Source organism: Oncorhynchus mykiss, chromosome 8 (genome assembly GCF_057628025.1).
Source record: "Oncorhynchus mykiss isolate SJ-2025 chromosome 8, ASM5762802v1, whole genome shotgun sequence".
NCBI classification, from domain to species: Eukaryota; Metazoa; Chordata; class Actinopteri; order Salmoniformes; family Salmonidae; genus Oncorhynchus; species Oncorhynchus mykiss.
In genome coordinates, this window is record NC_143029.1 from 86,755,001 (window position 1) to 86,770,000 (window position 15,000).

A 15,000-nucleotide genomic window follows, 5' to 3' on the forward strand; every position below is an offset into this window, starting at 1 on the left:
CAAGGAGTCAGACAAGGAGACAGGCAGGGAGACAGGCAGGGAGACAGGCAGGGAAACAGGCAGGGAGACAGACAGGGAGGTACGCATGGAGAATCACACATAGTACAGGGAGGCAGACAGGGAGACAGGCAGGGAGACAGACAAGGAGACAGGCAGGGAGACAGGCAGGGAGACAGACAGGGAGACAGGGATGGATACAGGGAGACACACGCACACACACAGCATGAAAGTACACACACACACACACACACACACACTTTCACCAGACACACACACTCTCTCACCAGACACACACACACACACACACACACTCTTTCTCACCAGACACACACACACACACACACACACACACTCTCTCTCACCAGACACACACACACACACTCTCTCACCAGACACACACACACACACACTCTCACCAGACACACACACTCTCTCACCAGACACACACAAACACACCCACACACACACTCTTTCTCACCAGACACACACACACACTCTCTCACACACACACACACGCACACACTTTCTCACCAGACACACACACACACACTCTCTCACCAGACACACACACACACACTCTCTCACCAGACACACACACACACACTCTTCCTTCCTTCTTCTCTTTTCATCCATCCCGTCTCCTTCTCTCTATTCACCAGCTTCTATTCAACTGTATTTTCATCTATCATCTACCAGCCTTATCCACCATCTCTACCATCTCTACCATCTATCATCTACACCATCCACCGTCTCCACCATCCACCATCTCTAACATCTATCATCTACCAGCCTTATCCACCATCTCTACCATCTCTACCATCCACCATCTCCACCATCCACCATCTCTACCATCCACACCATCCACCATCTCTACCATCCACACCATCCACCATCTCTACCATCCACACCATCCACCATCTCCACCATGTACCATCTCTACCATCCACACCATCCACCATCTCCACCATCTCCACCATCCACCATCTCTACCATCCACTATCTCCACCATGTACCATCTCTACCATCTCTACCATCCACCATCTCTACCATCTCTACCATCCACCATCTCTACCGTCTCTACCATCCACCATCTCTACCATCCACCATCTCCACCATGTACCATCTCTACCATCTCTACCATCCACCATCTCTACCATCTCTACCATCCACCATCTCTACCATCCACCATCTCTACCAACCACCATCTCCACCATCCACACCATCCACCATCTCTACCATCCACCATCTCCACCATCCACCATCTCCACCATCCACCATCTCAACCATCCACCATCTCTACCATCCACCATCCACCATCCACCATCTCTACCATCTCTACCATCCACCGTCCTCCACCATCCACCATCTCAACCATCCACCATCTCTACCATCCACCATCCACCATCTCAACCATCCACCATCTCTAACCATCTCTACCATCCACCGTCTCCACCATCCACCATCCACCATCTCAACCATCCACCATCTCTACCATCTCTACCATCCACCGTCTCCACCATCCACCATCTCAACCATCCACCATCTCTACCATCTCTACCATCCACCGTCTCCACCATCCACCATCTCAACCATCCACCATCTCCACCATCCACCATCTCAACCATCCACCATCTCTACCATCTCTACCATCCACCGTCTCCACCATCCACCATCTCAACCATCCACCATCTCCACCGTCTCCACCACCATCCACCATCTCCACCATCTCCACCACCATCCCCCGTCTCCACCACCATCCACCATCTCCACCATCCACCATCTCAACCATCCACCATCTCTACCATCCACCACCATCCACCATCTCCACCACCATCCACCATCTCCACCGTCTCCACCACCATCCACCATCTCCACCACCATCCCCCGTCTCCACCACCATCCACCATCGAAACCATCCACCGTCTCCACCATCTCCACCATCCACCATCTCCACCATCTCCACCATCCACCATCTCCACCATCCACCATCTCAACCATCCACCATCTCAACCATCCACCATCTCTACAATTTTTTCAGAATGGCACAAATTCCCCGATATCAGGGTACTCATGTCAACATGTTTGCTTTCAGAGCATATTTGATCCCAAATTATAAGGGGGAGAGATACTCGGTGATAGATACCATCTCCACCATCAACCATCTACACCATCCACCATTTCCACCATCCTCCATCATCCACAATCTCAACCATCTCCACCATCCACCATCTCAACCACCTCCACCATCTCTACCATCCACCATCTCCACCATCCACCATCTCAACCATCCACCATCTCTACCATCCACCATCTCCACCATCTCTACATTCAACCATCTCCACCATCTCCACCATCCACCGTCTCCACCACCATCTACCATCTCTACCATCCACCATCTCCACCATCCACCATCCCCACCATCTCTACATTCAACCATCTCCACCATCCCTACCATCTCCACCATCTCTACCATCCACCGTCTTCACCATCTCCACCATCCACCATCTCTACATTCAACCATCTCCACCATCTCTACCATCTCCACCATCTCTACCATCCACCGTCTCCACCATCTCCACCATCTCTACCATCCACCGTCTCCACCATCTCCACCATCCACCATCCACCATCTCCACCATCCACCATCTCCACCATCCACCATCTCTACCATCCACCATCTCCACCGTCTCCACCACCATCCACCATCTCCACCATCTCCACCACCATCCCCCGTCTCCACCACCATCCACCATCTCCACCATCCACCGTCTCCACCATCTCTACCATCCACCATCTCTACCATCCACCATCTCCACCATCTCCACCATCCACCATCTCCACCATCTCTACATTCAACCATCTCCACCATCTCTACCATCGATACCATCCACCATCCACCGTCTCCACCACCATCTATCATCTCTACCATCCACCGTCTCCACCATCTCCACCATCTCCACCGTCTCCACCATCTCCACCATCTCCACCATCCACCATCTCCACCATCTCTACATTCAACCATCTCCACCATCTCTACCATCGATACCATCCACCATCCACCGTCTCCACCACCATCTATCATCTCTACCATCCACCGTCTCCACCATCTCCACCATCCACCATCTCCACCATCTCTACATTCAACCATCTCCACCATCTCTACCATCTCTACCATCCACCGTCTCCACCACCATCTACCATCCACCGTCTCCACCATCTCCACCATCCACCATCTCCACCATCTCTACATTCAACCATCTCCACCATCTCCACCATCTCCACCATCCACCGTCTCCACCACCATCCACCATCTCTACCATCCACCGTCTCCACCATCTCTTCCATCCACCATCTCTACCATCCACCATCTCTAACATCCACCACCATCCACCATCTCTACCATCCACCGTCCACCCATCCACCACTATCCACCATCCACCATCTCCACCACCATCCTCCATCTCCCCCAACCACCATCTCCCCCAACCACCATCTCCACCATCCACCATCTCCCCCAACCACCATCTCCACCATCAACCGCTCCACCACCATGTCCACCATCTCTACGAATCTACACCATCTACACTATCTACACCATCTCCACCACCATCCACCATCTCTACCATCTCCACCACCATCCACCATCTCTACCATCCACCATCTCCACCACCATCCTCCATCACCCCCAACCACCATCTCCACCGTCTCCACCACCATCCACCATCTATACCACATACACCATCTCCACCATCCTCCATCTCCCCCAACCACCATCTCCACCATCCACCGTCTCCACCACCATCCACCATCTCTACCATCCACCATCTCCACCATCTCAACCATCTCCACCATCAACCATCTCCACCATCCACCATATCCACCATCCTCCATCATCCACAATCTTAACCATCTCCACCATCCACCATCTCAACCACCTCCACCATCTCTACCATCCACCATCTCCACCATCTCAACCACCTCCACCATCTCCACCACTATCCACCATCTCTACCGTCTCCACCACCATCCACCATCTCCACCATCCACCCTCTCTACCATCCACCATCTCTACCATCCTCCATCACCCCCAACCACCATCTCCACCATCCACCGTCTCCACCACCATCCACCATCTCTACCATCCACCATCTCCACCATCTCAACCATCTCCACCATCAACCATCTCCACCATCCACCATTTCCACCATCCTCCATCATCCACAATCTCAACCATCTCCACCATCCACCATCTCAACCACCTCCACCATCTCTACCATCCACCATCTCCACCATCTCAACCACCTCCACCATCTCCACCACTATCCACCATCTCTACCGTCTCCACCACCATCCACCATCTCCACCATCCACCATCTCCACCACCATCCTCCATCTCCCCAACCACCATCTCCACCGTCTCCACCACCATCCACCATCTCCACCACTATCCACCATCTCTACCATCCACCATCTCCACCATCCTCCATCTCCCCCAACCACCATCTCCACCACTATCCACCATCTCTACCATCCACCATCTCTACCATCCACCATCTCCACCACCATCCGCCATCACCCCCAACCACCATCTCCACCATCCACTGTCTCCACCACCGTCCACCATCTCCACCGTCTCCACCACCATCCACCATCTCCACCGTCTCCACCACCATCCACCATCTCCACCACTATCCACCATCTCTACCATCCTCCATCACCCCCAACCACCATCTCTACCATCCACCATCTCCACCACCATCCTCCATCACCCCCAACCACCATCTCCACCATCCACCGTCTCCACCATCCACCATCTCTACATTCCACCATCTACACCATCTACACTATCTACACCATCTCCACCACCATCCACCATCTCTACCGTCTCCACCACCATCCACCATCTCCACCACCCACCATCTCCATCATCCACCATCTCCACCATCCACCATCTCCACCACCTCCACCATACACCACCTCCACCATCTCCACCATCCACCATCTCCACCACCCACCATCTCCACCACCCACCATCTCCATCATCCACCATCTCCACCATCCACCATCTCCACCACCTCCACCATACACCACCTCCACCATCTCCACCGTCTCCACCATCCACCATCTCTACCATCCACCATCATTTACCATCTCCACCACCATCCACCATCTCCACCATCCACCATCTCATCCATCCACCATCTCCACCACCATCTCCACCATCCACCATCTCCACCACCATCCACCGTCTCCACCATCTCCACCACCATCTCCACCATCCACCATCTCCACCACCATCCACCGTCTCCACCATCTTCACCATCTTTACCATCCACCATCTCCACCATACACCATCTACAGCATCCCACCACCATCCACCATCTCCACCACCATCTCCACCATCCACCATCTCCACCACCATTCACCGTCTCCACCACCATCCCCCATCTCTACCATCCACCATCTCCACCACCATCCTCCATCTCCCCCATCCACCATCTCCACCACCATCCACCGTCTCCACCACCATCCACCATCTCTACCATTCACCATCTCCACCATTCACCATCTCTACCATCCACCATCTCCACCACCATCCACCATCTACACCATCTCCACCATCTCCACCATCTCTACCATCCACCGTCTCCACCATCCACCATCTATACCATCCACTATCTCTACCAACCACCATCTCCACCATCTCTACCATTCACCATCTCCACCCATTCACCATCTCCACCACCATCCTCCATCTCCCCCATCCACCATCTCTACCATCCACCATCTCCACCCCTATCCACCATCTCCACCATCTCCACCATCTCCACCATCTCTAACCATCCACCGTCTCCACCATCCACCATTTATACCATCCACTATCTCTACCATCCACCATCTCCATCACCACCACCATCTACACCATCTCCACCATCTCTACCATCCACCGTCTCCACATCCACCATCTCTACCATCCACTATCTCTAGCATCCACCATCTCCATCACCATCCACCATCTCCACCATCTCCACCATCTCTACAATCCACCGTCCCCACCATCCACCATCTCTACCATCCCACTATCTCTACCATCCACCAATCTCCACCATCCACCATCTCTACCATCCACCATCTCCACCATCTCTACCATCCACCGTCTCCACCATCCACTATCTCTACCAACCACCATCTCCACCATCTCCACCATCCACCATCTCAACCATCTCCACCTTCTCTACCATCCACCATCTCCACCATCCACCATCTCTACCAACCACCATCTCCACCATCTCCACTATCTCTACCATCCACCATCTCTACCATCCACTATCTCCACCATCCACCATCTCAACCATCTCCACCATCTCCACCATCCACCATCTCTACCATCCACCATCTCCACCATCCACCATCTCTACCAACCACCATCTCCACCATCTCCACTATCTCTACCATCCACCATCTCCACCATCCACCATCTCTACCATCCACCATCTCTACATCCACCATCTCTACCATCCACTATCTCCACCCATCCACCCATCCACCATCTCTACCATCCACTATCTCCACCATCCACCATCTCTACCATCCACCATCTCTACCATCCACCATCTCACCATCCACTCTACCATCCACTATCTCTACCATCCACTATCTTCCACCATCCACCATCCACCATCTCTTCCATCTCCACCATCTCCACCATCCACCATCTCTACCATCCACACCATCCACTATCTCGACCATCCACCACCTCCACCATCCACCATCTCCACCATCCACCATCCTACCATCTCCACCATCCACCATCTCCACCATCCACCATCTCTACCATCTCCACCATCTCTACCATCTCCACCATTCTCTACCATCTCCACCATCTCTACCATCTCCACCATCCCCATCTCTACCACCACACCATCACATCTCCACCTCCACCATTCAACCACAACATCCCCCATCTCTACCATCAACCATCTACCACCATCTCAACCATCTCCTCCATCCACCATCTCAACCATCTCCACCATCCACCATCTCTACCATCTCTACCACTCCACCATCCACCATCTCTACCATCTCTACCATCTCCACCATCTTTACCATCCACACCATCCACCGTCTCCACCATCTCAACCACTCCACGTCTCCACCATCTCAACCATCTCCACCATCCACCATCTCTACCATCTCCACCATCCACCATCTCCAACATCCACCATCTCTACCATCTCCACCATCTTTACCATCTCCACCATCCACCATCTCCACCATCCACCGTCTCCACCATCTCAACCATCTCCACCATCCACCATCTCCACCATCTCCACCATCTCTACCATCTCCACCATCTCTACCATCTCCACCATCTCCACCATCTCTACCATCTCCACCATCCACCATCTCTACCATCTCCACCATCTCCACCACCACCATATCTACCATCTCCACCATCCACCATCTCCACCTTCCACCATCTCCACCATCCACCATCTCTACCATCCCACCATCTCCACCATCCACCATCTCTACCATCCACCATCTCAACCATCTCCACCATACCACCATCTCTACCATCCACCGTCTCCACCATCCACCATCTCCACCATCCACCATCTCTACCATCCACCATCTCTACCATCCACCATCTCTACCATCCACCGTCTCCACCATCTCCACCATCTCTAACCATCCACCATCTCCACCTTCCACCATCTCCACCATCCACACCATCCACCGTCTCCACCATCCACCATCTCCACCATCCACCATCTCTACCATCCACCATCTCTACCATCCACTGTCTCCACCATCCACCATCTCTACCATCCACCATCTCTACCATCCACTGTCTCCACCATCCACCATCTCCACCATCTCCACCATCTCCACCATCTCTACCATCTCCACCATCTCCACCATCTCTACCATCTCCACCATCCACCATCTCTACCATCTCCACCATCTCCACCATCCACCATATCTACCATCTCCACCATCCACCATCTCCACCATCCACCATCTCTACCATCTCCACCATCCACCATCTCTACCATCCACCATCTCCACCATCCACCATCTCTACCATCCACCATCTCAACCATCTCCACCATCCACCATCTCTACCATCCACCGTCTCCACCATCCACCATCCACCATCTCTACCATCCACCATCTCTACCATCCACCATCTCTACCATCCACCGTCTCCACCATCCACCATCTCTACCATCCACCATCTCCACCTTCCACCATCTCCACCATCCACACCATCCACCGTCTCCACCATCCACCATCTCCACCATCCACCATCTCTACCATCCACCATCTCTACCATCCACCATCTCTACCATCCACTGTCTCCACCATCCACCATCTCCACCATCTCCACCATCCGTCCATCCCTTGTTTTTTCCCTCCTCCTCATCTCTCTCTTCCTTTTATTTATCTATCTACCTATATCTGTCTCTTTCTTTGTCTGTCTGTCTGTCTGTCTGTCTGTCTATCTACCTATATCTGTCTCTCTCTCTTTCTCTGTCTTCTGTCTCTCATTTGAGCCGTAATGATGTGTAATATATACTAGTAAAGACACCCCGTGTTTCATGAAATGAATGTTTTTTTGTGTTTTGACGTGGTTTCATCATTCTATTCCATCAATCAGCCTTTCCTCTGATTTAAAGTGACGCCAGTCTCCACTGACTGGAACAGTTGAAATACACTATCTCATGTCTCCCGTGTGTGTGTGTGTGTGTGTGTCTCTGCCAGGTGATTGACTTTGATGACGGTTGTGGGTCTGTGCTGAGGATCCAGCCGCTGAGGACACACAGAGACGAGGCCATATACGAGTGTACTGCCGCCAACAGTGCCGGCGAGATCAACACTAGTGCCAAACTCACCGTGCTAGAAGGTAAGAGGTCTCCTATTCTCTCTCTGTTCATCTGTCTTTCTGTGTGTCTCAAACGCTTTCTCTCACTCGCTCAATTCAATTCAATTCAATTCAAGGGCTTTATTGGCATGGGAAAACATGTGTTAACATTGCCAAAGCAAGTGAGGTAGATATTATATAAAGTGAATATATAAAGTGAAATAAACAATAAAAATTAACAGTAAACATTACACATACAGAAGTTTCAGAACAATAAAGACATTACAAATGTCATCTCTCTCTCTCTCTCTCTCTCTATTTCTCTTTCTCTCTCTCTCTATTTCTCTCTCTCTCTCTCTATTTCTCTCTCTCTCTCTCTCTCTGTCTCTCTCTATCCATCTCTCTGTCTCCCCCTCTCTCTCTCTCTCTCTCAATTCAAATAAAAGGTCTTTATTGGCATGGGAATCATATGTTTACATTGCCAAGTAAATGGAAAAGACCAGGAAAGGGGAAGATAAATCAACATAAATATAGTTTGTATTTACAATGGTGGCCCCTTTTCTCATGTCAACGGGTCTGTGTTTTAACACTGCTTCATTTCTCCTAACAGATCAGGGAGTTTATCAATGTTTCATTTTTTTTTTTTTTTCAAATTCAGTTTGTGGTTCTGTGTGATCTCTGTGAATTCACACAGAAATATTTGTGAACCTCAGGGACAATGTTATGTTATGTTACGTTGTGGTTGCTGTGTCTTCATACAGACTCCCCCAAGGTGTTTTGACTGCTTTGTCAATATTATTATTAATAATAATAATAATAATAATTTGTGATGACATCACAGCCATTATGTTGTCTGTCCACTAAATGGAGGTTTCAACAGTCTGTTGTACCCAGGGTTCACATGAATGGAGCTGTTGTTTTCTCTCTATCGTCCTCCTCATTCCCACCCTATACCCTATACAGTGCAATAGTTTAAAAAAAAAATTATTTAACCTTTATTTAACCAGGAAGGACTCATGTCCTGGCCAAGATAGGCAGCACCAAGTCATTAGGAAAAAAATGACCAGGAAATAGGTGTGTTCCCACACTAAAAATGATATATGTTATTTAAATAAAGCTTCTGGAAGCCAGCTTCGAGTCTCGTTTCTTGTCCCAGTCAGACCTGTACTGGATGATATCAACATGCGGTCTTGTCTGGCTGGAGGGCCTATGGCAGGCTTTCATAGTGAAGAGAGAGGTGTTCTTTCTTTCCTTTGCACAATGGCAGAGGTGTGTGTGTGTGTGTGTGTGTGTGTGTGTGTGTGCGGTGCATGTGAGTAACGTGAGTCATGACATGAGCCAAACGTGAAAAATATCAGATTCAGAGATCTGGTTGATTTAGTGTAAAAAGCAGACATGGCCTATGATGGCACCATTCTCTGTATGGGCCCTGGTCTAAAGTAGTGCCCGATATAGGGTTTAGGGTGCTGTTTGGGACTGATCTCACTCATCATGGTGTGTAAATCATGAATTCGTGTGTGACCCCCAGCAGACTGTTAAATCAGGTCATTGATCCGTTGTATCTGATCAAGAAAGTGTTTTTGTCATGATATAGAGGCTTTCATTGAGGAAGTCTGCAGGTAGAGACAAGAGTTTAGAGGTTTACCGTAACAAAATAATCTATTCGTCCATCTCCTCTCTCTCTCTCTCTCTTTCTTTCTCTCTCTCTCTCCCTTCTTCTCTCTTTGTCTCTCTCTCTCTCTCTCTTTCTCTCTCTGATATGCTAGATACACACCCACACAGTTTGTTCTGTAAGTCTGTATTTAGTTGTTTGTAGCCTAGTGATCTGTCAAGTTCAATTTAACTGAGCAGTGAAAACCCACAAGCAGAGAGAGAGAGAGAGAGAGAGAGAGAGAGAGAGAGAGAGAGAGAGAGAGAGAGAGAGAGAGAGAGAGAGAGAGAGAGAGAGAGAGAGAGAGAGAGAGAGAGAGAGAGAGAGAGAGAGAGAGAGAGAGAGAGAGAGAGAGAAGAGAGAGAGACATCATTTTCTCTAATAACTCTCTGAAAGGACTGACTCTCTCTCTCTACCCTCTATTACCAGATGAATGTCCCACAGACTGGGATTGGATTGGCAGAATAAGAAATTAATTCCCTGACTATTAAATCATCATAATTAGTTATTAATTAATATGCCTCTTTCTCTGCTGAGCTAAAAATCTTTAATTCACTAACACTTTCATATTGTAATGTAGCTGTTAGAGATCCCAGCCTTCTGGGGTTCTGGAGGAAGCGAAGGAAAACTTTGATAGAAAAAGCACATGAGGCATCAGAGTGGCCTGCCTCCTACTCCTTCCTGTTTGATAATACTGGGTGTGTCATAGGCTTCCCCCCAAATGGCACCCTATTCTCTATGTAGGCTCTGGTCAAGAGTAGTGCACTACATAGGGGATAGGGTGCAGTTTGGGACAACCATAGTGAGTCACGACAGGTAGTGTTGATCCAGGATGTAGCACTATGATTGGTTCAGAAGTACGTCTCCTTCACAACATTCCGTCCTTTCTGGAGGAATGTTGAAGGACAGTTGAATGATTGTTGAAGGAATGTTGAAGGATTGTTGAAGGAATGTTGAAGGATTGTTGAAGGAACGTTGAAGGAATGTTGAAGGAACGTTGAAGGAATGTTGAAGGATTGTTGAAGGAATGTTGAAGGAATGTTGAATGATTGTTGAATCAATCAATCAAATTTATTTTATATAGCCCTTCGTACATCAGCTGATATCTCAAAGTGCTGTACAGAAACCCAGCCTAAAACCCCAAACAGCAAGCAATGCAGGTGAAGAAGCACGGTGGCTAGGAAAAACTCCCTAGAAAGGCCAAAACCTAGGAAGAAACCTAGAGAGGAACCAGGCTATGTGGGGTGGCCAGTCCTCTTCTGGCTGTGCCGGGTGGAGATTATAACAAAACATGGTCAAGATGTTCAAATGTTCATAAATGACCAGCATGGTCGAATAATAATAAGGCAGAATAGTTGAAACTGGAGCAGCAGCACAGTCAGGTGGACTGGGGACAGCAAGGAGTCATCATGTCAGGTATTCCTGGGGCATGGTCCTAGGGCTCAGGTCCTCCGAGAGAGAGAAAGAAAGAGAGAATTAGAGAGAGCATATATGGGATGGCCAGTCCTCTTCTGGCTGTGCCGGGTGGAGATTATAACAGAACATGGCCAAGATGTTCAAATGTTCATAAATGATCAGCATGGTCGAATAATAATAAGGCAGAACAGTTGAAACTGGAGCAGCAGCACAGCCTGAATGATTGTTGAAGGAATGCTTCAGGAATGTTGAAGGATTGTTGAATGATTGTTGAATGATTGTTGAATGATTGTTGAAGGAATGTTGAAGGAATGTTGAAGGATTGTTGAATGATTGTTGAATGATTGTTGAATGATTGTTGAAGGAATGTTGAAGGATTGTTGAATGATTGTTGAATGATTGTTGAAGGAATGTTGAAGGAATGTTGAAGGATTGTTGAATGATTGTTGAATGATTGTTGAATGATTGTTGAATGATTGTTGAATGATTGTTGAAGGAATGTTGAAGGATTGTTGAATGATTGTTGAAGGAATGTTGAAGGATTGTTGAATGATTGTTGAATGATTGTTGAAGGAATGTTGAAGGATTGTTGAAGGATTGTTGAATGATTGTTGAAGGAATGTTGAAGGAATGTTGAAGGATTGTTGAATGATTGTTGAATGATTGTTGAATGATTGTTGAAGGAATGTTGAAGGATTGTTGAATGATTGTTGAATGATTGTTGAATGATTGTTGAAGGAATGTTGAAGGATTGTTGAATGATTGTTGAATGATTGTTGAATGATTGTTGAATGATTGTTGAATGATTGTTGAATGATTGTTGAAGGAATGTTGAAGGAATGTTGAAGGATTGTTGAATGATTGTTGAAGGAATGTTGAAGGATTGTTGAATGATTGTTGAATGATTGTTGAAGGAATGTTGAAGGATTGTTGAAGGATTGTTGAATGATTGTTGAAGGAATGTTGAAGGAATGTTGAAGGATTGTTGAATGATTGTTGAATGATTGTTGAAGGAATGTTGAAGGATTGTTGAAGGAATGTTGAAGGATTGTTGAATGATTGTTGAATGATTGTTGAAGGAATGTTGAAGGATTGTTGAATGATTGTATTACAAACGTTCTGGTCGCCAGGCAATGACTTGATCAGCTGTGAGGCTCCTGTGACTGTTGTAACGAGATGTCTTTTCCTTCACTGACCAGGAAAAAAAAGCTTGCTTAGCCTGTTTTAAATGTCCCCGAAGTTGTAGACCTGCAGCGCCACAATTAAGAGAAGCTGACTGTTGTCAGAAATCAGTCTGTAGATCAGCATGTTTCTCCGGGATCGCACCATCGGTTCAGCTGAGCACAGCAGCTGACTGAGGAGGCTACTACTAATATTACTGCAGTGACCCGTAAAGACGAACAGCTGCATCATGACGACCCGGAATAATGTCAGCTTGACGATGTCACCTAGGTAATCTTCTCTGGGTAATCTATGTCACGGCAGTCTCAGCATGATGATGTCACCTAGGTAACCTTCTCTGGGTAATCTATGTCATGGCAGTCTCAGCATGATGATGTCACCTAGGTAACCTTCTCTGGGTAATCTATGTCACGGCAGTCTCAGAAGACGATGTCACCTAGGTAATCTATGTCATGGCAGTCTCAGCAGACGATGTCACCTAGGTAATCTATGTCATGGCAGTCTCAGCAGACGATGTCACCTAGGTAATCTATGTCATGGCAGTCTCCATTGTAACCAGACTACTTTTGATCTATGCCATTAGCATTCGATGCGAGACAAGAGATACGAGACATGAGACAAGAGATACGAGACACTAGACACTAGACACGAGACACGAGATAAGAGGCACGAGACACTAGACACGAGACATGAGATAAGAGATACGAGACACTAGACATGAGATACTAGACACTAGACAAGAGATACGAGACACTAGACACGAGACACGAGATACTAGACACGAGACATGAGATAAGAGATAAGAGATACGAGACACTAGACACTAGACACTAGACACGAGATACTAGATACTAGACAAGAGATATGAGACACTAGACACGAGACACGAGATACTAGACACGAGACATGAGATAAGAGATAAGAGATACGAGACACTAGACACTAGACACTAGACACGAGATACTAGATACTAGACAAGAGATATGAGACACTAGACACGAGACACGAGATACTAGACACGAGACACGAGATAAGAGATACGAGACACTAGACACGAGACACGAGATACTAGACACTAGACACGAGACACGAGATACGAGACACGAGACACGAGATACTAGACACGAGACACGAGACACTAGACACGAGACACTAGACACTAGACACGAGATACGAGACACTAGACACTAGACACGAGATACTAGATACTAGACAAGAGATATGAGACACTAGACACGAGACACGAGACACGAGATACTAGACACGAGACACGAGACATGAGATACTAGACACTAGACACGAGATAAGAGATACGAGACACTAGACACGAGATACGAGACACTAGACACGAGATACGAGATAAGAGATACGAGACACTAGACACGAGACACGAGATACTAGACACTAGACACGAGACACGAGATACTAGACACGAGATACTAGACACGAGACACGAGACACGAGATACTAGACACGAGACACTAGACACTAGACACGAGACACGAGATACGAGACACTAGACACTAGACACTAGACACTAGACACGAGATAAGAGATAAGAGATACGAGACACGAGATAAGACATACTAGACACTAGACACGAGATACGAGACACTAGATACGAGACACGAGATAAGACATACTAGACACTAGATACGAGACACTAGATACGAGACACGAGATAAGAAATACGAGATACTAGACACTAGATACGAGACACTAGACAAGAGATACGAGACAAGAGATACGAGACAGATTAGTGCAGGAGGAATCAATGTGCTGATGTCAAACTGCTCGTTAATGGACTATCCTGTCATCGCCTTCCTGATTAGAACACCTCACATGGTGTTTGAACTCTTCTACCAGTCTCATTTCATACTTC

At 47.9% G+C, this 15,000-nt stretch overlaps 1 protein-coding gene across 1 annotated transcript in view; it reads left to right on the top strand.

Annotated features, from left to right (window-relative positions):
* Positions 1 to 15,000, top strand: part of LOC110492646 (receptor-type tyrosine-protein phosphatase F) — a 349,905-nt gene that overhangs the window by 96,912 nt on the left and 237,993 nt on the right. The window contains 1 exon segment of the mRNA XM_090182892.1: positions 8,770 to 8,911. Within this exon segment, the coding sequence (XP_090039018.1) occupies positions 8,770 to 8,911 (142 nt within the window).